Source organism: Malaclemys terrapin, chromosome 9 (assembly GCF_027887155.1).
Source record: "Malaclemys terrapin pileata isolate rMalTer1 chromosome 9, rMalTer1.hap1, whole genome shotgun sequence".
NCBI lineage: Eukaryota > Metazoa > Chordata > Testudines > Emydidae > Malaclemys > Malaclemys terrapin.
The window spans coordinates 93322821-93349417 of NC_071513.1; the positions used below are offsets into that span (position 1 = coordinate 93322821).

At 40.2% G+C, this 26597-nt stretch overlaps 1 protein-coding gene across 6 annotated transcripts in view; it reads left to right on the top strand.

Annotated features, from left to right (window-relative positions):
- Window positions 1–26597, top strand: part of NAALADL2 (N-acetylated alpha-linked acidic dipeptidase like 2) — an 899698-nt gene that overhangs the window by 713894 nt on the left and 159207 nt on the right. For all 6 annotated transcript variants that reach the window (XM_054039851.1, XM_054039853.1, XM_054039852.1 and 3 more), the window contains one exon: window positions 4523–4666. In XM_054039851.1, the coding sequence (XP_053895826.1) occupies window positions 4523–4666 (144 nt within the window). The remainder of the gene's footprint in view (window positions 1–4522; window positions 4667–26597) is intronic.

A 26597-nucleotide genomic window follows, 5' to 3' on the forward strand; every position in this document is an offset into this window, starting at 1 on the left:
CTGCTGAACAGCAAAAACTAGCAGAAATCATGGTTTGAAAAGCAAGATAAATGCACTGGCAAATTAATTAATGCTAACAATCCATGCTGTCTCCTCCTGCAGTTGGAAATTAATGGATTTTTTTTTTAATGTGGTATCCTTCGATGGCAAAGCACATACTGGAACTGCTGGGACCAAGATGTTAACCAACATAGTGTGCAAAATCTCAGATAAGTGGAAAATATCAGCATATATGTTGTAATACTTAGGCACAATACCCTCTAATTTTGGGTGCCTGGTGTCCTATAACACAATCTTTCTTTTCAGAGGTATTGAGCACCCATAGGTTCTATTACAGATGCTTGGAGCTTTGAAAATCAGAGTGTGAGTGAGGAAAAATAGTTTTATATTATCATGTAAAATGTAATAAATGACAATTAGAGCTCTCTGAAATATTCTCAATTATATTAATAAATCTCTGCATTGGAGGTTTTCACAATCGCAGCTCCCACTGGCCATGGTTCACCGTTCCAGGCCAATGGGGGCTGCGGGAAGCGGCATGGGCCGGGCCACCTCTTCCCGCAGCCTCCATTGGCCTGGGACGGTGAACCATGGCCAGTGGGAGCTGTGATTGGCTGAACCTGTGGATGCTGCAAGTAAACAAACCGTCCCGTCTCACCAGCGGCTTTCCCTGATGGGACGCGTGCCAAAGGTTGCCGATCCTTGGTTTATTGTGAACATCCCATTTTGCACAATTTTGTGATATACATTTCCAGACCTTATTTACCAATTTGCATAATCCTGATAGTAGTCAGATTACTCTAATACAACATACAGAGGGATGGTGTCTCTGTAACATTGTCATGTAGGAAACAAAAAGGTACTCAACATTGAAACCGTGTACTAGCACTGTACATCAGATGTGTGTTTCTCTGCTGTGGGGGCAGAGGGCAATGGAGTTACCGAAGGCCACTAATTTCACAAGTTAAAAAATGTGCTACTAGACTGGTATTTCTTAGGCGACCCCTGAAAATGTCTAGCTCATAAAAGATATATAAAAAAGTTATTTTGGACTTAACCATCCATTTTAACCTATAGTGTACACATTTTCACTACATGATTTGTCTTTGACTAAGCAGTTGTGTTTGCTGCATTGTTTCCACAAACAGAAACTCTTAAATGGAGTGTGTGTGTGTGTGTGTGTGTGTGTGTGTTTAATATTATGTATGTGTATTTGTATGTGGACACGTAAGTCATATTGCATTTTTGATGTGGATCATATATGTTAAAGTAAGAAAGTCAGGTATAGTTAGTTATTTTTAAACATCTCTTTATTGAACTGAGTATATAAGAAGCATCAGACAAGTTTCTGCAGCTTCTAATGTGACTTCAGTTCTATTAAATAAAACCATTGACTTCAATCAGACTATTTATGTCAGTAAGTACTGCTCGGCATGAGTGAGGATTACAGAATCAGGCCTGTAAGGAAGGCCAGTGAAAGATGCTCTCTAGTATACCACTCTTTCTAGACAAGGATTCCAACATTTCTGAAAAGTGAAGGTTGCCTTTTCTTTCCTTTTGATCACATAAGAGAGCTAAACACATTAATCTATAGACAACCTTTCCCAGTACGTAGAGTACAGGATCTGGCTGGTTTCATAACAGTACTGAGTGGGTGGATTTTTCACTTTAAACAGTCACACATTGTGAAATTGTTAAATGTCTGCCTAATGTGTTTGAAAACTACTATTTAAAGAATGGGTGGGAGGTTAAGTGAGACACCAGGAATGAAAGGACTCCATCAACTTAAAAATCAAACTTCTGACTGAAATGTTTTAACAATTATGATTATGAGGAGCGCATACGATTAATTTTTAATTTTCATATCTGTTTTTGTTTATGTTCTTTCTATACTTTAAAGAGCAAGAATTTTGGTTGGTGTAAATTGTTCTAGCTCCATTTATGTCAATGGAGCTACACTAATTTACATTAGCTGAGAAGCTGACCCTTTGTTTAGAGACAGATCCATTTTTTTCTTCTAGCTAGTTAGTCAGCCAGATTCTCTTGATGCGTGGATGGGTCTTCACAGAGCAGTAGGAGAGAAACAAATACTCAAGAATAAATGAAAATGAGAGTGCACAACCACAAAATAATTGACAATTGGAGTCAGAGTCGGAATATCACCTCAAAGTACTTTAAATAAATTTTGGGCCAGATTCCAATGTTCTTATTCATGTTGAATTCTGCCTTCTTCCAGCACAATCTGACTGTGTAGTACATGCTCTATTCTGTATGTGGAAGAAAGAGGGACCTGGCTCTTTATTTGTAATTGACTAGTCTCATGTATTTATTTTTTTAAATGTTAAAGGATGAACAAACCGTTTATGAAACAGACTATTAAATGACAAAGAGGGCTCTAAGGAGTTGTAATATACTGTACAGACTGTCAGCCAAATAGTGTGGACTACTTTAACCTCTTACTATTCTTAAGAAAAGCTAGGCAGCTTATTTTCTATAATAGACATTGAAAGCCTTTTTGCCTATTTATAATTACCTAATGCATTTGAAAGCTACATTAGTACATGATGCTAGTACTCAGTCTTGGGTTTATTTTCTAGCTTTCAGCTTTCGTTTACTGCACTTTCCTTGCTAAGATTTTGCCATTAAGTACTCCTGTGAAACAAGGATTATGAAGATATTATTGCACAGAATTTTTTAAATCAATAGCACAGACAATGTGTATGATGTAGTTTCTATCTTTTCATTGCATTTCACTCCTTAACCCCTTGTCTGTGAACCACTGCAGCACAGTCCTTTAAATTGCCAGCATTTCATGGAACATTGGTATTTCAAGTGAGATGACCAGATATCTACTGCATCACTCTGATGTTAGGGAGCTGTGACACTGAGCCAGAAAGGGTTAAGCAATTTGCAGGCTAAATGACCCAAATTCTACCTTTAAAGACATATTAGGAAAGTATGTAAATGGTAATTAGGGCCATTTCTTATAAATAGCTAACATAGCCATGTTAGATAGATTACAGCTTTGAAATGTAGACTTGTATTGTTAGAGAACTGGAAGAAGATAGTGATCGTAGTAGTCTATGTTTACCTATATCTTGTTAGAGGTTAACGATGTAACCAGAGGGTTCCGGTCTGTCACTGTGTTCTATCGATTCAAAGATCAAAATGGAATATTAACATTTAGATGAACTGTGAATGTGGTAATATTGTCTTCATTTCTCTTTGAAGTATGTAATAAATTATATGCAAATGGTGGGAGATAGGTAGTTACCTTATGCTAATCCATGTAGCTAATTATCAGTGATGCTTAGGAAATAGGTCTACTTCAAAGCCACAATGCTTCACCTATTATTCACCTACTGTCAAGAGACTGCCAGGAAACTATAAAAAGAACTCTTGGGCCCTGATCCTGTATCTCAGATCTGCTAAGGCTTCATGAGGGGAAGTTTGAGTCACAAGACTGAGGTCCCCAGCTCCAGACTGGGTCACCCTAATATTGGACATTGGACTATAACCTATGGAACTAATTCTGAAAGAACTCTTTGCAGCTCTAAAGCTCACCATCTCTACTATGAAACTGACCTAAGAATTTTATTCATGTTTGTAGGCATAAAATGATCTTTTAACCTATACTCTTTCTCTTTTCTTTTGTAATACATTTTAGTTTAGTTAATAAGAATTGGCTGTAAGCTTATATTTGGGTAAGATCTGAAATAGTCCTTAACCTGGTGGGTAATTTGTCCCATCCTTTGGGATTGGTAGGACTTTTTATATGATGAACAAGATTGTCAGTAATCCTCATCATATTTGACTTGGCAGTCTGGGTGGGAGCCCAAGGCTGGCTTGCTTTAAAGGAACTGTGTTTTGGGTTCTGGGTTACCAGGAAGGTGTTGTAGAAGCTGGTTTTTTGCTGGCTTGGTGAATCTAAGTACTAGAAATAACCACCAGTTTGAGGGATCATCTGCCCCATTCTTTGCAGTTTGCCCCAATTGGGCAATCTCAGTGTGCCCCCCCCCCCCCCGATAGGATCCCGGTCACAGGAACATTGTGCTAATCAAATAAAAACTTGATCCCATTGTGGTCATTAAAGATCCCATGGCACTCTTTGTAAGAGTAGGATGCTAACCTCCCAAATCATGGCCAATTTGGGTAATTGCATCTGCCTGCCTAAATTCCCCCACCACTCTTTCATTTGAATATGATATTCACCTTCACTTCCTACTCTGAAATAATCAGCCATGGTGCTGTGCACGCTTAAACATTCCACCACAGAGGTTGCTGCCTTTAAATGGTGGATGAAGTTATTCCTGTCTATATATGTAGCCAGGTGCTAAGCTGATGTGAATTGATGCATGCTGATGTGCATGCGGAAGATCAGGCCTGTGTTTTTAAATTGCTTTAGAGTCCTTCAGGCTGAAATGCTGAATAAATATCAGATATCATTGTGAGTCATTATAGGTCAGTTGCAAATAATTAAATAACTAGAACTCTTGATTTGTTTTTTTGTTTTTTTTTTCAGAGACAGAGCCTCACCTGTCTGGGGAAAATGAAGTGCCCAGGATCCAATGTGAGTTCTGTGCAGATGCAGGGTGATTCTGATTATTTCATCAACCATCTTGGGGTTCCCACTGTGCAGTTTTCTTATGAAGACATCAAAACAGAGGTAATTGTGAATGGAAACAGACAACACAATAAAAAAATGCAGAATCTGGTTTTACTCAGTGTGATATTCCATGCCAAGTAGGTTGCAGCAGAAAGCTATCTCATTTTAATGAATTATTTTAGATGTTTGGAAGTTTCTATAGTACTTAGAAATGTCAGTTCTTTGCAGTGGTGTAGCGTTCTATTTAAAAAGATTTATACTGTCTTTTGCATTTTGATAGAGCAGATCACAACAATCAAATTGCAATAGTAAGATTAATATCAAAATATAATTGTAGTCTTCAGCATTCACAGTAACCCCATGAGATATGAAGTGTTTTTTCTTATTTCTTGATTTTGAGGGACATGTTTAAGGCTCCATGTCATCTAAGAAATTACCTGGTATGGCTTAGCCAACCCAACTTGACACACAGCCTGCTACTAGAAAAAAATGAATATCTGTGTGTTTCTGTTGTTCTGTCTGGCAAGGAAAGAAAAACCTCAAAATGCATTTTACATCTGTCTCCAAACTATGGTCAAAATTCTGCTCTACAATCTACAAGCGGCTGTTAACTTCCATCTACTGGGTTAGATTCTCCAATCCACTAAGATCACTTTCCATGGCATAAACCCTGGCTTCTCCCCCTATCCTGGTGTATCTGGAGTGTATGCTGACATTGTTCTGTGGTGGAGTTTTAGTGGGACAGGGATCACAGTGGTGGAGGGGAGTACCACTTAGGGTGACCAGATGTCCCGATTTTATAGGGACAGTCCCGATTTTCAGGTCTTTTTCTTATATAGGCTCCAATTACTCCCCACCCCATGTCCTGATTTTTCACATTTGCTGTCTGGTCACCCTAGCACCACTACTCCTGATTCTCTGGCACAGCTCTAATTTGTCCCAAGCTTAGGTGGCTGAGGATTATAAAGACACAATTGGTTCCCTGTACTACTCACCCTGCACTGCACCGAAGCAGAGTGGAGAATCTGCCCCACTGTTCTCAATGCATTGGCCTCTGCTGGCCCTGTGCACGAGGGTGAGTTTCACTCCGTATGTGCAATATTAATTGCAGAGTTAAACCATGTTGCCATTTCCATAGCATTGAGTAGGAACTGGTTACTCCAGCATTCTGGGCATGTAGGGTGAAACCACCAGGCACGGCAATATTCTGCTCTCCTTAGATGAACAGAACTCCCACTATTCTCCTTCTAGATGTCTTCTCTCCCTATGCACATAAGCTATTAGTCTTCATTCCTTCCAGAGTCATTGCAAAATGGCAGCATACTTTAGCAGTGCATTTTTTGTCAACAAAAGGAGAAGTCTGGGGGTTGATAGAATTAATTCAAAATATTTTGTGCCAACAAAACCTTCTTGTTGTTTTCTCTCAAGAATCAAACATTTTCAAGCTGCTTCTATTATTATTATTTACTTTAAAAATAAATCAAGACAATTCTCATTTCAAGTAATATACTGCAGTCAGCAAATGTTCCTATCTAGGTAACTCCTTCTGGGGAAATTTGGATCAATTTTTCTGTCCTTTGTATGAAAGAGAGACTGGGATTTAACAAAACAAGCATTTGGTTTACTGAACATCTATCACAATATCAACAGAGATATTTCCCTGAAGTCAAAAATGGCTGACTTTAACTTTATTTTTGGAGACAACTTCAAAATGGGAGTATTATCAGCAAGTGTGATTATAAACAACGCATAGTGACTATTTCCTTTATAGTGAGTGAAATAAATACGGTACACAATGCTTATGGAGAAGTAAATTCTAATGAGTCTTTTTCATTTCTATATTTTCATCTGGGTTCAAAAGGGAAAGAAAATAAAGACCAACATTTTAAAAATATTCTGTGATTAGTTAGAATGTCATTTTATTATTTCTCACACCATGCAAAGGTCAGGACTGTGTCTTATTTACTGTTCTTTATAGCAGCAAGCACATGGTTGTAGTCATCAAATAAAATGAGACTTATTATTAACTGATTATTTTTCTTTAATGCGGGGTGAAAGTCACACAGGGTGTAGGGAGGCCTGCACAAGGCCCTATGCACCACTTGATTACAACTTAAGATATGGAATTTCACTCCTGATGTGTAACCTGTGTGTTAAGCTTTAGAAAGACAGAGCTTCTGTGTGGTCAGCTAAGTATACCGTTTCTCTGTTAAAATGTTGTTGTTTCTATTTAACTGATTTGGGAAGCCATTCAGGGTAACATGAAGCTCTTTTGACCAGAGTCTGAGTATTCTGTATATGGATTCTTTATGTGGCTAACAAGAAGATCTAGCATTCTATTTGATGCTAACAAAAATTTGTGGAAGATCCATAAAAATTTAGGATCACAGAGACTGTCATATTGGATTAGACTGAGTGTCTAGTCCAGTGTCCTGTCTCCAACAGTGGCCAAACCCAGACACTTCAGATGAATGTGTAGGAAGAAGACAGATGTGGAGTAATCTAGCCTCCACATTTATGTCTCCTCCTAATCTCAAACAGCTAGAGATAATCTTATGCCTATAAACATAACGCTCGGGAATGGGCCACATCCACCCTGATTGAATTGGCCTCGTTAGCACTGATCCCCCCCCCACTTGGTAAGGCAACTTCTTTCTTTTCATATGCTGTATATTTATACCTGCTTACTGTATTTGTCACTCCATGCATCTGATGAAGTGGGTTATAGCCCACAAAAGCTCATGCCTAAATAAATTTGTTAGTCTCTAAGGTGCCACAAGGACTCCTCATTGTTTTTGCTGATACAGACTAACACGGCTACCCCTCTAAACCTTTAAACGTGAGGTTTAATATCTCTTCCACAAATGTGTTTGTTATAATTAATTATGGTAACTCTGCATATTCTTGTTATCCATATAAATATCCAATCCCTTTTTGAATCTTGCTAAATTCTTGGCCTCAGCAACTTCATGTGGCAGTGAATTCCACAGTTTTATCACAGCTTGTGTGAAAATTATATTTCCTTTCATCAGTTTGAATTTCTCATCTTTTATTTTCATTGAATGTCCCCTTGTTCTCTTGTTAGGAGACAGGAAGAATAGAAGTTTGTGAGCTATTTTCTCTAGATCATTCATTATATTACATACTTTTATCATGTCTCCTTTCAAGTAATAGCCTACCTTTTCAAAAGTGAATTTTTGACTGTCTAACTTGAGACATCTTATAGGGTCTTGATATTCAGGAATTTTGAGCACTTGCCTTCTGAAAATATATTCCTTTTAAGGTGTCTCAAATTAGACATCCAATACCGCTAAACACCTTTGAAAATTGGTGCCAATGTTTGTGAAAGCCATGTAGATAGAAGAGGACACGAAAATGGTGTCTGTTTCCTTATTTCTAATCATGAAAACATTTTAACATCATATTTCCCTCATTGTCATGTTAAGCACTTTCTGTGCCTACACATGTTCCCTTAGCAGTTTAGATACAAAAATTAAACTGAGTAACAGGGCTGGATCCCTTTTCATCCTTAGCTTTGCTTGGCATCTGCACTGCTAATTTGCTAATGATTCAATTTCACAAAGCAATTTTTCAGAGCAACCTATGGATGTGCCAAATGTTGGAGTGATCCTCCTTAGAAGACATTATGGTGTTAATTGAAATGTCTGTAGTCACAAGCTTTAGTTTAATAAGAAGGTTTTCAATTTGTAAACACTGTTGCACCTATTAGGAGAATCATTCTGTTTCAGATTAAATACAATGCAGAGGTTGGTTTAAAGGAAATGAAAAAGCAGATGCTCTCAGATTAAGAGGCAACGTTTATGACAGGCTTGTGGTCCAATACACACTTAACAGCTGTTGCATGTAGCTTCTGTTCCAGATCTGGGTATTCACTATATATAGGGCATGTGAAAGAATCTGCAAACTCGTTTGTATCAAAACCATAATCCTTTCCCCAGCAACATTTATGGTATTAACACTGAATTTCCCATAAATATTGCTTATTTTACTTCTATAGAAAGTTTCATTTTCCATCTTCAGGTTATTTTTACAACTATTAATTATCATTTTGTTTTGAAAATAATGAAGCAATATAGCTAAACTTGTAGAAGAAAATATTTGTGCATTTGATTAAATGTCACACAATGAATTTGAACTTTTTAGGCAGCGCATTCTGTTGAAAATCCAGTTACTTTATCTCTCATATTGTAAATTAATACCTGAAAGTAAATTATGTGATAGATATTATCTCCAGTCTTGAAGTTGATGTACCGCACCTTTCAGACCTTAATGTGTTTTGCCCTGAACCTCATGATATCTGCTTTATGTGAGAAATGAAATACTTAGCAAAATATGCAAATTTATGTAGGCAAGTGGATGGGTTTTTAGTACAAGCAAAGTTACTCAGCATGATTAAATTTGGATTCTCTTGATTATTTATTGTATTGGTTATGTGAGCAGTTAATCTTCCATCATTTACATGCCACTTCATTGATTTATTAACATTTCCTTATGAAACTGGTTCAGTGGCTCTCATAGTATGCTATATACTACCAGACATGAGCAGTTCAGGAGAGATTTAAGGATGCTAAATCTATTTTCTGGAGGAGGCTGGGAGTATCAAAAAATGATAGCACCATTCTGAGAGAGGCACAAATTATGCTGATCTTGCATCCATTCTATTATATACTGCAGGAAGCTCCAATTTACAGCTTAGTAACTTTTGGCAGATACAGTAGTAGTTTGTTTCGTACACCTGTCAAACAGCGTATGGTATCATGTAAAACCAATGCAACTCATCTAAGAACTGGTCCATTCAACGTACCTCTCTCTGGCAAAAGGGTCAAAGAGTCCTCCCCGTAGTGTCATATACAGAGCAACAGTTACAGATCAGCTACGGAAACGTATTTCTTGCATAGTGTGTGCAATGCTGATCCTCAGAGAGAAGATTATAAAAACTGTACATTGGCAGGAGCCTGAGAAGTAAATAGGAGGAATTAAAAATGTAAGAGGAAATGCTCAGACCAGAAGAGTGAGCAAAAAATATCTTTTTTGAAATTAGCTAATCTACTGAAGCAATGTTTCAGGGAGGTGAGATTTCGATGGCAAACACCTTTGGTTAGAACTGAGCAAGCAGACTGCATACTAAGTGCCCAACCACCAGGATAAAAATGTACTAAGTGAAATGTAGTTCATCTGTTTACTAACAGAAATACACAGCATTTTAGTCTCCTGGTAAGAAATAAAGTCGAAAGAGTTTTCAAGCAGGAAAACCACAGTATTAATCTCTCCTTTTTCTAAGAGTCCTGCTGTTATTGCTTCGGGGGAACCTCTGTCTCCATAGCCTCTGGGGCATTAGCTTTACCTCTAGGATGGATAACAACAGCTTGAAGGTCACATTGATTCATCATGTCAACAAGAGGAAGCCCAAGTTTAATACACAAGCAACTGGAGAGCTGGTATCCACTGATTCTCCTGCTCTCTGGGCCCTGTTTGAAGTGGAATCTGACCAAGAAGCAAATGGTGTAGAACAGTTTTCCAAACTATTCAAGCTAATTGTAGGACAACTTAAGCAACAGTGGAGGAGTCTGTAGAAGCAGTGAGGAATTGTGCTGAGAACACATCTGAGCTCTTCTAATAGAGAAAGGATGGTTCAGTGGTTAGGGCATTAGCTTATGACTTGGTGACCTGGATTCAGTTCCAAGCTCCACCACAGACTTCTTGTGTGACCTCGGGCAAATCACTTAGCCTCTCTGTGCCTCAGTTCTCCATTGTAACATGAGGATAATAGCCCTGCTCTCCCTTGCAATAGTGTTGCAAGGAAAAATACATTAAAGATTGTGGGGGTGCTTAGATATTACGTGGTGGGGGCCATATAAGTATCTAAGATAAGTAGACAATAACTGAAGGTCCATAACTATGTCTTCCTTTTCTCAATGGCACTATATAATGGTACTAGTACAGAAACAATCTTACTCAAATCTTACTCAGAGCCGCACAAGTGAAGACATTCTAAAGCACAGTAGTTTGGTCCATCATTGTAACTCTCCATGTTGTGTAATATCTACATTGGTGGTGCAAAATCATAGACTCAACAGAAATTTCCATGGAAAGGGTAAATTTCAAGTGCTATTTTTTTCATTCCATTTTTTACAGTGCATTTCTATATTCTTGAATGTACTAAATTTGTATTTTCACAATGGTGTGGCTTCATATCAGTAAATAGAGCATTGGATATAAAAGATGAATGTGCTCCATGATGCTGGAAAGTACATGTGCACCATTGCCAAACCACAGTATTTGACACCTCATTGGTCACTGTGTTTATAAAGTTCTATTTAGGGATGAATCTTTTAGAAGTGTTTTCGTTTCAGCTTCCTTTCTATTCCTTACCTATGGTCTGAGGGGGTTGTAATGAGCAATACAAGTCTGATACTGCTCTCAGCTTCATTTCTGAACATCAGAAACAACCATTGAAGTCAGTGGCGTTACAGTGGTTTGAGGTCAGAATCAATTTCTGTGTGGGAATTCAGTTTCCTATTTGGTTGTTCCTGGTTCCAGTTCTGTGCATAGATTGTATGTGGTTGCATGTCTGGTACAATGGAGACTATCCTTTCATCACTTAATTATTTCCCCTCTTCCTCTGCCCTTGCGTATTGCTTTCTTTCTTCCTCTCAGTTTCTATTCTGTCTTTTTTTTAAAATCTCACTAATACAGTAGTTTTATATAAGTCTTTTTACTTCAGATGAATAATTGATAGCTGAGTTCTTCCATATGAAGTAACATCCACCTTACGTTGAATTCTGCTCTTGTAAATGCCCTTCATAATCTAAGTAAATCTGATTGAAGTCATTGAAATTGTGTTTCACAGCATAGCAGATGGGTAAACAGATTTGTAGTTAACAAATGTTCTACCTGCTAGTGTAGCCATGTGCCAAATAGGGAGAGATCTCTCTGCAATCTAGAGCAAAGGTGGAACGAGGAATGAATTGTGTCTGGGTCACCATTGGTAGGCAAATGCACAATTAGCATGCCAGGCCCAGAAGTTTCTGGAATTGGGTTAGGTAGTTTTCTGCATGTTCAGGAGACTCCCTGTAGCTGGACTAATAAACTCCACTGGGGGCAAGTAGTCAGGTCAGCTGTTTTACAAAAGGACATCTGACCTGTGTGGGTTGGGAGTAAAAAATAGCCTATTTCCCCCTAACTCTGAAGCATTTTGCAGCAGGTTAGTGCTATTGTTAACTTTCCAACACAAGGAAGCACTAGCAGTATTAGTTAGAAATAGAAAGAGGAAATTCTGAGGGAAAACTAAGTTCTTTCATTTTAGTGGATACGTCTCATGTTATTTGATTTTAGCCAAACTGTTTCAGTTAAATTGTTTTAAACCAGTATCAGTCACCAACTCTTTTCTTATTTAAATGTGATGGTGGGGCAAGAGTTATTGGGATTTTGCTAGTCTCAGTTTTGTATTTTTTTCTTGTAACAGGATTTTTTATTTATATACTTAAACACAGGTTGGTTGGTTAATTAGTTAGCTGACTAGCTAATTGAGACACTTCACAGTCCAGCAGGAGAAAGAGTCTGTGTGGGTTTTCGGTGAATCAGTTGGAGATTTCTGCAAGCAAGAGGAGGGAAGGTATTATTGTAGTGCTTTTGACTTAGCAGACTATGTAGAGTTGACAACAAAGACTGAAAGTCAGGTCAACTCACCCTAATCTTTTGGAACTTTTCACTGGGCTTCTGTGGGACTGACCTGTTTAGATTTAAATTGTGTGTTTTATTTATATTTATGTATAACTGTAAAGATAATATATGTGGATTCTGAAGTAGCCTTGTTATATAGTAAAAATTAAGCTATTAACATTGTTTCTTTATCATAAGATTTTATTAAGTTGGTACTTAATTCTTAAGTTCATTACACTTGTTCTTTTTGGATTTGATTGTGGGCAGGTTCACAATCCTTGCTGAAAATGCTCATTGACTGAATTCTGGGTCCCTGTGCTTTTCTATAGGAATTAATTTAAGTACTAGCAGCTGGGGTAATGAAGTAAACTCTAGCCCTCCCAAAGGTTATCCTACCATAAAATGGTCTTTGTTTTACTGTGCACATTCATTAATTATTGTGTGATTTTTTTCTGTAAGAACTCTAGATATGTCTGGAGAAGACTTATGAATGGGAAAAGAAAGAAGTGATGAGAAGTGGAGAGAAGGAAGCAATTAAAGAACTCTGGATTAGCTTAGTTAGCACGGTGTTGTGCATTGTTTTGTGCAAATAAATGTTGAGAAAGTGGAGTTATAGCTTATATCCAAGCAGAAGAATGGGACTGTCACTTAGGCAAAAACTTTCAGAAAAGTGGCCACTGATTTTAGTTATCTCTTATATTTTAGGCTGCCCAATTTTAGGCATTTTGGGTCAGATTTACAGAAAGACTGAGCACCCCTAATTCTGTTTGATGTCAGTGGGATCTGTCTAGGTGGTCAATATATCTGAAAATCAGTCCCAAGATGAGTCCTGTTGTGACACCCAAACTTAGTAGACTTTTTGAAAATGTTTGTCTTAATTTCTCTGTGCCTGTAATAGGATTAGTTATTCTAGTTATTAGTCATCTCTTAGTGGTAGCTAGCCAAGTTTGTAAAGTGCCCTGAATATGAAAAGTGCTATAGCCATTAGGCAGTTGGCCTAGGGGTAGAGTACTAGAGAGGGACCTAGAAAGCCTGACTTCTGTTCTCAGGTATGTTACTGGCCTCCTAGGTGACCTTGGGCATGTCACCTTACCTCTCTGTGCCTCAGTTTCCCCATCTGTAAAGTGGGTATAATGATACCTCTATAAAGCACTTTGAGATTTACTCATAAACTACGTAAGAGCTATGTATTATTGATTAATATGTGTCTATTAATAAATGCATACATTTTTAACTTTTGCAGCACTTTCAGTGCCATTTTATCTGTGAACCGTTTGGAAGAGTGGTTGGCCTTCTATTTTTTAGGAAGGTAACTCTCATAATGGTATTACTGGGAAACTAGTACTAGAATCCTGGCTTTTCCCTACACCTTACATTAGCTAAAATAGAGAGGCAGAATAAATTGTCCCCAGTACTTTCTAACAGCAAGAGAAGTGTCACCATTCATGGAAGAATTTTAAATCTACCCTGGTTATTGGTGAGAGTGATTGCAGAAGTGATTTGCTGGCATCGTTGATGTACTGGGGAAGGTGTTTGGGAAAGCAGGATCACCCTGCTGACTGTCATTATTTGAAGGCTAGATGTCTCTTTCTAAAGTCCAATCTCTTTTGAAAGAAGCGGGAGCCTCTCTGAGGATAACGTGAGGCTGTGAATTGGAGAAAGTAAATGTGGCTGCTGACACATGTTTGTTACCTACACTGTGGGGATATTGCTAATCTTGCCCTGTGGGTGGTGAAGGACAGGAGAAGACTGTGATTCTGGCTTGAAAAGGATGGATGTTTATCTGTTCGAGATGAATGATGGCACCGCTTCACCGCCTTTAGTACTCCGGCCTCTCATTGGTGCTGAATCTCAGGTTCATGTGTCAGATTTCAGAGTAGCAGCCGTTAGTCTGTATCCGCAAAAAGAACAGGAGTACTTGTGGCACCTTAGAGACTAACACATTTATTTGAGCATAAGCTTTCGTGGGCTACAGCCCACTTCATCGGATGCATGTAGTGGAAAATACAACAGAAAGATATAGATATATACATATACACAGAGAACATGAAACAATGGGTGTTACTATACACACTATAAGGAGAGTGCCATGTACGTTGGCCAAACCAGACAGTCTCTACGTAAAAGAGTAAATGGACACAAATCAGACGTCAAGAATTATAACATTCAAAAACCAGTAGGAGAACACTTCAATCTCCCTGGCCACTCAATTACAGACCTAAAAGTCGCAATATTACAACAAAAAAACTTCAAAAACAGACTCCAAGGAGAGACTGCTAAATTGGAATTAATTTGCAAATTGGACACCATTAAATTAGGCTTGAACAAAGACTGGGAGTGGATGGGCCATTACACAAAGTAAAACTATTTCCCCATGCTTATTTCCCCCCGCCTTACAGTTCCTCGTATCTCCTTGTCAATTGCTGGAAATGGGCCATTTTCATTACCACTACAGATTTTTTTTTCCCTCTCCCGCTGATAAAAGCTCAACTTAACTGATCACTCTCCTTATAGTGTGTATAGTAACACCCTTTGTTTCATGTTCTCTGTGTGTATATATATCTTCTTACTGTATTTTCCACTACATGCATCCGATGAAGTAGGCTGTAGCCCATGAAAGCTTATGCTCAAATAAATGTGTTAGCCTCTAAGGTGTCACAAGTACTCCTGTTCTTTTTGAGGTTCATGTGTAGTATTTGGTTTCTCAAGAGACTACTTAAATCAAATTAACAATTCCCGAATATTTGTGTTGGCCTGTTTGAAACAGGTTAATGTTGACTTTATTTTTTAAAATGTATCACCAGGGAAGGGGCAAAAGAGGCAATTTCCCCTTTATTGACCGTGGTGATTCTGGCCTTCTCTGGACCGGCTAAGCACCTGTCTTCCATTTCACTTCTTTATCAACCTCACTGAATAATAGGGTTGCCAACCCTCCTGGTTTCGCCAGGAGTCTCCTGGAATCAGGCTCCATCTCCCAGAGGCTACTGAAGCCAAACTGGGAGATTTTAGGCGCCGAAAGTCCAGCGGCACAGCAGGGCTAAGGCAGGCTCCCTGCCTGCCCTTGCCCCACGCTACTCCTGGAAGCAGCCGGCACATCCTTGCGGCCTCTGGGGGTGGGCAGAGGGTCTCCATGCGCTGCCACTGCCCCGAGCACCGAGTCTGCAGCTCCAATTGGCTGGGAACTGCGGCCAATGGGAGCTGTGGGTGCACTGCCTGCAGGCAGGGGCAGCATGTGGACCTCCTTTCCCCTTAGGGGCCACAGGAACATGCTGGCCACTTCCAGAGAGGCGCAGGACCAGAGCAGGCAGGGAGCTTGCCTTAGCCCCACTGCCCAGCCTGAGCCTGCACCCTTCACACCTCCTGCACCCTAATCCCCTGCCTCAGGCTCAGTCTGGAGCCCCCTCCCACACTCCAAGCCCCTTGGCCCCAGTCCAGAGCCTGCCCCATCTCCTGCACCCCCCCCCCCAACTCCCTGCCCCAGTCCAGTGAAAATGAGTGAGGTGGAGGAGAGCAAGCAATGGAGGGAGGGGGGATGGAGTGAGTGGGGCAGGGCAGGGGAAGGGACTCGGGAAAGGAGCGGAGCAAGGGTGTTTGGGTTTGTGTGATTAGACCAGAGGTGGGCAAACTATGGCCTGTGGGCTGGATGTGGCCTGCGGGACCCTCCTGCCCGGCCCCTGAGCTCCTGCCCTGGGAGGCTAGCCTCCAGCCCTTCCCCTGCTGTTCCCCTCCCCTGCAGCCTCAGCTCACTGCTTTGCTGGTGCAATGCTCTGGGCAGTGGGGCTGTGAGCTCCTGGGGCAGCACAGCTGCAGAGCCCGGCCTGACTCGGTGCTCTGTGCTGCATGGTGGCGTGGCTGGCTCCCGCCAGGTGGCGCAGCTGCCTGTCCTGCTGCTAGCCGTGCCACCGGCCACCAGTTCTCCAGGCAGCGCGGTCAGGGAGCAGGGGGGGTTGGATAGAGGTCAGGAGAGCTTGGGGTGGTAGTGGTCACGGGGCAGGGTGGTGGATAGGGGTCGGGGTGGTCAACGGAGGTTGAATGGGGGTAGGGGGGCAGTCAGGAAGGGGGGGGTTGAATGGGCCGGCAGGGGACAGTCAGGGGCAGGGGTTCTGGGGGCAGTCAGGGGACAGGGAGAAGGGGTGGTTGAATGGAGCAGTGGTTCCTGGGGGGCAGTCAGGAATGAGAGGAGGGGTTGGATGGAGTGGTGGGGGACAGTCAGGGGCAGGGGTTCAGGAGGCAATCAGGGAACAGGGGGGTGGATGGGGCAGGGGTCCCAGGAGGGCCGTCAGGGAGTGAAAAGCAGGGGGAGTAAGATACGGGGCGGGGGCTGGCCCATGCCTGGACAGGGCTGCCCAGAGGATTCAGGGGGCCTGGGGCAAAGCAATTTCGGGGGCCCCTTCCTTAAAAAAAAGTTGCAATACTATAGAATACTATATTCTTGTGGGGGCCCCTGCGGGGCCTGGGGAAAATTGCCCCACTTGCTCCCTCCCTCCCCCCTGGGCGGCCCTGTGCCTGGCTCTTTGGGGAGGCACATTTTAGCTAATGTAAGGTGTAGGGAAAAGCCAGGATTCTAGTACATGTCTTTCTGGAAAAGGCACTTTTGCAGAAGTTCTGAAGAAGAATCTGTAGACTAATCTGTTCCTGTCTCTCTGGTACAGTTTGAATACTGAGCCCTTAAACGGTACCAATCCTGAAAAGTTGCCTGACTCTCTGTAAGCACTAATTGGCTGATTTTAAACACAGATTGTCCAAACTCTACTCATTTTGTGTATGGCCCCATTTGGACTTTTTGGGGGTCAAAATGAGCCAGGGAAAGAAGCACTACACACAATTTCCAATTAAAGTAAATCAAAGTAACCTTGTTACAGCTGACTGCAAGCTATGTTAAACTACAATTTCTTGAGGGAATGCTACCTGTGGCTAGTATACCTCACCTATGAGAAAGCATGCAGAAACCAAGCCTCTGGAGGCTTATAAAAAAGGCAAGAAAAGGGTTAAAAGGGAATGCTTTATTATAAACCATCTACACCACAGTTGCAACTAAGGGCCTCAATCAGATTGTGGTCCCATTGTACCAGGCATTATATAATCACCTGATTCATTTCAGTCCCTGTCAAATGTATTCATATATATGTGGATTCTGAATTTGCAATGTCTGGAAAGGAGAATGCCGGATATTGAGAGTCAGCCTAAGGCTTCTGCAACTGAGCTTGCACTGACCTCACCGATCCCAGTATTCCACACAGAGGGGGCTTCACTCAGGTGAAACGCAACTGGAATTCCATGTTTTGCAAACCTGACTTTACCTTTTTTAGGTTCTCTCATCAGCAGTGTTCCCTCTGAGAGGCATCACAGCCATGCATAACACAGGTGCGATCTCCTTTCAGAAAATGCAAAAAGGCTGGGCTTTTTGAAATCGACTTTCATTGCACTTGAATGTAAGCACTGATGGCTTTTATTTGTAATTGTCAAACAGCTTTTCCGGGTTTTCTGTCTAATGTATAGCACTATAAATTTAGCCTCCGAGAGCTTTCAACGTTTATTAACTCATATAACTAAAACACTTACCAAATATCCCATAGTTTACTTTTAAGTTTTAAACGGATCTGCTAGCACTTTTAAACGAAGCCATATTTTTATCATCTCAATGTCTTTATCTATGAAATATTCATCCCAGCTATGCTATGTAACGATAAGTGTAGTAAATCAGTAGGAACACAGTAAATTCCCTTTTCTAGTAAAAGCCATCAGGGCCAAATTGCATCTGGAACCTGGCCTGGTGCAAGGAGAAAGAGACAGCACAGCAGCCTCCAGTCCACCCTGTTGCTTTTGGTATTATAATTATGCAGTAGGGTTGCCAACGGTCTAATCCAGGGGCGGGCAAACTTTTTGGATCAAAGATTTTAAACTGAAATACTTACATTTATCTTAAAGTGGAGGGAAGGAGCAAAAGAACTTTAACAGAGCTTTGTTGGAAGTGTCTTAGTGCATTCCCTACCTAGCCTCCCCTGCTAATATCAAGGGAATAAACCAGTAGTTGCAAGCTGTTGCTCCTTAGTTATTTTTCCTCAATATTCATGCTTTACTTATGTTCTTACTCCTATGGTCAACTAATCAATAAGCTTTAACAACTTTGTCTTGGCTTCTTCCTGACGGCACAGGGTAGAAAATAAAACCTTGATTTGCTGTGGTTCCAGTTAGAGATTTGTTTGTGTTTAGATTTAATCATGATCATTATAAACTAATTCAAGTTACATTGTTCAGCATTTTAAATAACTTTCGTGTCATTTGCAATCAGAGCCGTGTGCAGGGTGGGAGTGTCTCCATCCTTTGTCGAGATTGAAATAGACTATTACCATTGTGACATTTTCTGTAGTGTACCATTCTACAGTTTCACAAAGAAACAAATTCTTAAAATTACAGCTAGGCGGTTTTGAATGTTATCTACTTACTATTCATCCTTTTCAGCAGTTATATAATGGTTCTTCTCTCATAACAAAAGCTTATATTCCCTCTCCAATAACGTGGCAGGGTACATCAAGATTACTGCTAGCATTATCAGGTTGTTTTGAGAAAATAATTTAGTGTAAATTTAAAAAAAAAAAAAAACTACCTCAAATTTTTTATTATTTATTGTGGAACATAAATTTAGCATGAAATATTTTATTCTAGCTGTCCAAGCTCTGGCTATGTAAGGCTTACAGAACATTTACTTTTACCACCTATGCCATAAAAGTTGTTTTCCGTATCTTCAGTCAAACTTAAGTACAGGCAAAAAGAAGTGTACAAATGATCTGTCACATTATTCACAGGCTGGACCAAAAGACTGCAATACCATGGCCCACTAAGCTAATTGAGAAGAAAAATGAAAAAAAGGTTTCTTTAAAAGGGCCATTGATATGTAATATATGTAGAAGAGTTTAGAATTTTGACAGCTGAAGATTGTATCCTCTTTAGAGAGAATGCATAATGATTTTTATTTCTGTTGAAATATGCATAACTTTTTGAAGGTAACTTTCAGCTTTCATTAGAACCCTCAAGAGTGAGTATTCCACCATCAGTGTAAAAACAAAGGCTACCAAATCTTAACTCTTAAGAGAGTGAATGTAGGTCTACGCCTCTCCCCCCTGTTACTCTTTTTCTTTCTTTTCACAATTTTTTTGAGAAATTTACTGCTGCTGCTTGATTTGATTATTTAGATGCTTAGGCTTCTACACCATATGCTGTTTCGGAGAAAATAAAAAACAAAATTCCATTGTTAACATGAAAGGAAAACAGAAGCTGTCCTTGACAGGGAAAACTTAGGGTCTAGTGTATGGGAAATTACTTTCAAGTTATGTTTCTATTTTTTTTCTATCTTTGCTTTATTTGTGTGTATTAAGGTGTGGGGAGAGCTCCAATATATATTGTCCTCATGTGTTTCAAAGTAGTGAATGGGATTCTGCAGCATGAACCCATTTAGGTCAATGAGAAATATGCAGTTGAATCTCTCTGAGACATTTTGTATGACTTGTTTTGTTTTTGTGATCTGCCTGTGAACTCTAGTGACTTGTACAGTTTTAAACTGAGCATACAAACTTATGCCACCTCCATTTCTCTAATATCTGAGGAGCTCCAGGCTCTAACGTCTATTCGCTTTGGGCCAGATTGTGGCCTGTCTCACGTGGCAGCAAAAGCATATTCCTTTGTGCTGGCTACTCGTACCACTGGTAGCAGTGTTGGGGTGGGGGTGGGGGGCTGAGAGCAGCGTCCATGGGGCTTCTATATATCCCCAAAGAGTAACAAAGAATATATGTCCGAGGCCAGCTATATGCCTAGTGTATGATACTTCCCCTGCAGAGCAAGTGGAAACTGAGTCACAATCTGCTTTCCTTTTTCCTTCAGGGGAGCACAGTAACATTTTGCTTGTGGCAAAGCCATGATTGAACCCGGTGTGACCTCGGACAAGTTACTGAAATTCAGTTTATTAAAATGGGTGTAATAAGTACCTCATAGGAGTTCTGTGTTTTTAATTGTCTGTAAAGTGTTGCTTTGAGATTCTTTGCTGAGTATTCTTATTTTTAGCTGAGGGCTTATTATGAGCCTCAGTATAATCAACAAATCATGTGCCAGTTTTGGTTATTCTGCATGTCCTTCCTTTGCCCAAACTGCTATAGACTGTTTATGGGATGGTTTGTTGTTGTTCGTTTGGGTTTTTGTGAACCTTTCTGCCTCCTTCATGCAGAGCTGAGGTTTTATTCTTGGCTCACAGTAACTGTAAGAAAATCACGTTCCATTGATTTCAGCCAAGTTGAAGAAGGTGAAATGATGGAATCAACAGAAAACTCCACTTGCACTCCTCATCTATGGCTTGGCTAAAGACTCACATATGCTGGAAAGTAGCGTGAGGTAAATAATTACCTTCCTTGTAATTAGTCCAAATAACCTATTGGTCATCCGTGCACCAATTAAACCAAGAAGCTCAGTTTTGACCTCTCTTGTTCACGGACTTTTGATTGAAGGATAGACTGTATCAACAAGAAGAGAGAAGTTTAGGTAAGGGGAAATATCTATCTCGGCCTTTATTGTTTTAGCCTTTGTCTCTGATTTTCACTTACCTTTGGGTAAACAAATAATCTTTGTTTGGAAGAAGTTGTCTTTGAGTCTCTTTAATCAGGTGCTGTCACAGGCACAAACATAGTTGGGCCTGTCGGGTTAATGCTATTGATGAACAGGGGATCTGCAGCCCAGAGATCCAGTCTTGAAGGTATGTCTATATTGCAGCTGGGAGTGTGAGTGGCAGCTCCTGTAGGAAAACCCATGCTAGTTGTACACTAGCTATCTCGCTAAATACAGCGGTGAGGACACTTCAGCTATACAAGCCTGGCCTTCAGCTATACAAGCCTGCCTGACCCTGCCTCGTATGTACTTGCACTGTGGCATCCTTGCTGCTGTTTTTAGGGCACAGTTAGCACATGTGTATATCTACACAAGCTGCCATTCACACCCCAGTTGCAAAGTACACATCCCCCTACTGGGGTTGGACTATGTGATTACACCCAGAGAGGGTGGTAGCAAAACCTGCCCCCAAGGGGCGCACTCGAGAGAGACTAAAAGGTGTCTAAAGAGCAGCTTGCCTGTAACTGTGACACAAACATAAACATTTTATTATAAGGATAGTGGCTGTTCTTTATTCACTATATATAGGCTGTTTAAATTTACAGTCTCTAGCAGATATTTGTTCAGGATTTTATTCAAAAGGGCAGTAAAAAAGAAAACCCACCGTTTCCCAGATTTCACAGTACAAGTACAAAATGGAAATAAAGAAAAGTGCTACCTACCACCCAGCTGTCACCATCCTTTGGGCTGACTGTGCTGCCCCACTGCTATTGCCTTGTTTAAAAAAAAAACAACGTTTTCCTCCATTAATTCAAGGAGGACTGAATATGCCCACAGAACTTAAAACAGCCAGTAAACAATGTGCAGCCTTACAAGAGAGACAGATATTCCCCAGGGGCAGTCACAAAGTCTGTCTTCACTGCTGCAACATCTGAGCTGCAATTTACCTGAGAATGTAACATGTATTTTAATGGGAAGCAGCTGGAGGTATTGCAAACAAACACTGATTCTGCCACTGTAAATTCCTGACCGGAGTTTTCTTCCCTCCCCTCCAGCAGCGCTCTTGTGAAGCATTCTTGTATATACAGTATATCAAGATGACACTATGGAAGACAACACAGCCAGGGGTCTAGCTATCTTGGCAAACCATCTGATGTGTAAGGCAAAGAACTCTATCTCACAGTGTAAATATTTCAACCCTGGTTTGTCCCATGACCTATAATCTGATCTATTGACAAATCACACAGTAGCATCAATGGGATTTGCAGTTCAAATTACAGTATTTAAAAACAAATTAAAAGTCTGTGGAGTCTGCCTAAAAAGATTCAATATTATAATGATCTGTATTATCGTGGTGCCTAGCTGCCATGGTTATCGATCAGGACTCCATTGTGTTAGACACCGTACATCCTTGTCCCAACTACAATACTTACTGCACTAAAAGCTTTGCACCACATGCCTTAGCAAACAAAGAATTGGTATCACAGTAAATCAAGTCGACACAGTCACAGCTGTTGTGCTACTAACCCAAAATGCTGGTAGTTCACTCCTGCCTGTGATACCATGTCTGTCTGTCAGTAGTATCACAATTACTCTTACTGCTTCTGTCTGTTAGGTCTATGATGAAGGACAAAACATAGGGGCACCTAAGGCTTACTAAACCCCTACCACAATGGACCTTTGCCTTCTTTTACTTCTAACTACTTGATCTGTCTTCATTGTAAGTATTTCTGAGGTGTCTGTCACCTTTGTTTCATGCACCATAGGTATTTATTAAGCATTTCAGCACTTTGCCACTTGATCTTATCTTTACCCCAATTCTAGATTACCCCCCACTCCATTCTCGCCTCTATTTGCACAGTTCTCTTCCTATCTCTCAGCACTATGAACAACATTGTATAACCTTTAGTGAAAGTAAGATCTAGCATATTGTTCTGAATGTCTGGCATAGGGCTTAGTTAAATACCCTCCGGCAAGGCATTCCTCAGGGTCCCAGCTTTGAGATCATTCTCTATATCTAACACTTGAGAGTCTGAACCTAGCTTCTCCCATGGCATTAGTCCTGCAGAGTGCAGCTGTTTTGAAAGATCATATAAAGGGAAATAGCCTCTGAGAGAGACCAGTCCAAAAATATTCAGGGTCTGATAGAAGAGTCACTAGGACTTTGAAATCAGTCTGGAAGCGAACAGGGAGTGTGCAGACAAAGAAGTGATTTGCTCTCTTCAGCCTCAGTTGCTTAAGAAGGTGAGCTACTTTTTGTCACTTGGCTTCTGCCTTCATTGTCTCAAGAGCGAATGAGCTCCAGTAGTTTGACTATCAAGTCTTGGAGACCTGGCCCACGGTGGCAGGTCCTTGTCTGAGTGGATGTGTCAGAAGATAGTCTTTCCCACTGTTCTGCTGTCTGTCCAGAGTAATGAAGAGTTCAGCAGGACTCAAAGGAGTGTGCTACCCTGAGGAACTGCAGCTATGTGACCATCAGTTGCGGGGATGTCACTGCTTTGACAAACATTTCCAAGTAGTTTCCTCTTCCCTTTTATCACTTCTCTTCTCCCAGGATTTTTGGACCAGCAGCTTTTCTTCCATTGGTTTATTTCTTCCAGGCTTTGGGAGACCTTGGAAACAATGGAGGCTGTGTTGTTTGAGGAGAAGTATAGCTGAGTGTCCTCTGTACAAAGGTGATGTGTGAGTCGTGGGAGCTATCTCATGCATATGTTGAAGGGGATGATTGAAAGTGCTGGTGCTTGTTGGACTCCACAAATTGAGGGTTCGTTGTGAGGAGGAGCAGATGCTCAGAATGACTTCCTGGGTTCTCTCAGAAGTGATGGAGTTGGTTGGTTGTTTAGTGTTGCTCAGTTTCTCTTCTAGGTCTCATACACATGGCATCCGCACTCTGGTTAATGAGATGAAAGAATGCTGAGAAATCTAGCAGTGTGTGCATATAGGTTTGATTTCCCACCCCCCAAGACAAGGAGGCCAGACTCCAAAATGAGCTGGCCCAAAATATATCCCTGTAAGTAGTCAGCCACTTGACTGCTTCCTACTTTTCTAACTCTCTGCCACTAGAGCTACATTTAACCTATGAGCCTGAATCACAGATATCTATGCATCCTGCCTTACTCCCTCCTTGACTACAGTGCCCCTCTAACTGGCATTCATTCATTTTGTGCACTCCATTTTTCTTTCCCTGTCCAAAGGGGCTGCCGTTTTTGACTCTTTACCATACTTTAGTGCTTTCTAAACCTTTTGCAGTGCATTCAAGAGATGCTCAGTTAAATAGATGCCATTAATTCATTAATATATTGCTCTATGTGAAGTGGGCTCTTAAATATTCCCCTAGACATTTTAGTTGATTTTGCTAGTAAGAACACACTGCCATTGTTAAGGTTAATGACTCAATGTTTCATAAGACAACACACTGATTGTATGAATTGTCTTATTGGACAATGTGAATAACTTTGAATATAGTGTTGCTTAATATCATGAAAGAACAATTTAGTAGAATAACAAATGGTGTTGCAGTGTTCTGTTAACATCCTCTTTGTACTTGGTACCAACTAATTATAGATTCAGCCCTTTCCAAATGGCATTGTCTCAAAATTTACATAATCCTGAAGGTTTTTCTCTATGAACACCCCAACATATAAACTACCATGCAAGAACAGACCAAGGGTCATCTAGTCTGGTATTTTGTCTAAGTCTAGATGGCTAGACTAGATGTTTCAGAAAAAGCTAGGGGTGGAGGAGAACAAATGTACTTTATTATTCTGGAGGTATGGAGGATGTTTTTCTTCATGTCACCCGTGGATTATATCATGCCCTGAAGCATGAAGTTTGATATCCCTTGTGATTGTTATGAGATCTAGTATGATTGGCTTGTGGATCAAGCCATTTTACAGCAGATATATGGTGCAAATATATATATTTTAAAAATTCTTTCCACCTAAAAAAGCTCAGATTCTTCTAATCACTATATGAAAACTTCTCAATTCCACCGATGGAACAAGAGCAAGAATATCATTTCCCATGTGAAACCAGAGAATACCATTCATGGAGAGAGTAGTATACCATACAAGATTGGAGATGAGAATTTTTCCTGAAATCTGATTATCTTAATTATTCCTTGTAATATTCTTTGTCTATCTTCAAGAACATTACATGGTCTGTAGACCTTTCCAATACATCATACTAAATACAACACTACAAGAAATGCTGAAAAAAACTGACCTTTTCATTCTGTGCAGTGTAGTTTTGAGTTTCTTTGCTCATGTGCTAGCGTACTTTATGATATTAAGCCAAATCCATTAGGATGAAAACTTGATGTTCAGTACAAGATTGATTAAAGCCACAAGAGTCTCTCTATCATGGAAATATAAGACATTTAGCGAAAGCTAATGAGGGTGAGATTTCTCTTCCTGACACTAAAAGGATTCCATAGAAGATGACATGCAAGATCTATCGGAATTTCATTTCCCAAATGCTTGCTTTGAAATTTGATTTCTCCCTGAGCAATTTGTTTTGGTGCATTGGTAATATGAGATGGTGCTATTTTATTGTAAAATATAGTGATGAGGTTCCTTGATTCTGTAAGGCACTGAAAATTCATATCAATTTCATTATGTTTGCAATTGATAAAATTATACATTTTAGAAAGTAATCATTGAATAAACTGCTAATACTGTAGCCTAGGTTGGAGCAGAAAGTTGACAGCATAACATCAAATAATGGTTTCCCCCATCATAGAGACACTGAAAGTGGAAGTTGAAAGAGATGGTTGTACACACCATCCATTCATGCAATAGCAGAGTCCAAGGCAAGTGGTTGGAGCATCTAGTACATCCAGAACTGATGACCTATCAAAGGTGAATATTTGGGAGGGATGAAACTGTGGCATGTCCTACTGCATACCCTGAAATCTGTGCTGTTGAAAGAGAGAATGCTGGAAAGGAGCACATCTCCCCTACCACCTCCTGGATTCAGTTTTCCAATTGGATTGTACACTTTCTTCCCTTTCCTAGCGTTAGTCGTTTTCCTAAGAAGCACGATTCGGACCAGCTGTAGGTATTTATTTTCTCCCTTTAAATTATATGGCGAGTTTACAATTGTCTTCACTTTTCCTTCAGTTTTTATTAAACTTCCTCATATTTACTCATTATCAAGTATACAACCATTCAGAGTGTAGTTGATTGGTTTTTGTTGTTGTCGTTTTTTAAAGATGTGGATTGAGCATCAGCACTTCTTTGTCTGTTTGACATTTAAAATGTGAGGATGCTCGCTAGTTGTGCTTTGTCATATTATTTTGATGGTATTGTTCCTGCTGCCTGACTAGAGGAGTTTGAATGCACTTCTGATGTGAATATTGCTCGAAGCAAATTTAACATTCACTTTCCTCAAATAAACTTGCGTGTGATTTTGAAATTTGCTTCTTACGCCAGTAAAACCACCGCGAAACTGTTTGTGACAGCAAACACAGTGAGAGCTAGTGTGAAATGGATGTAACTAAAATTCAGTAAACTCTGCACAGAAAATGGTATGGCATTTTCTCAGCTCTGCGGTTGACCAGTGTTGTGGGGAGAAAAAACAGCAAGTCACACTCATGGTAAAGGCAAGGATCTTTTTGTTGTATCATCTGTGCTAGAATGCTGACTTCCTGATGTGAGTTAAAGAAATTTCTTTTGCAATTCATTTGTCACTCATTTTATACTTACTTTTTTTTTTT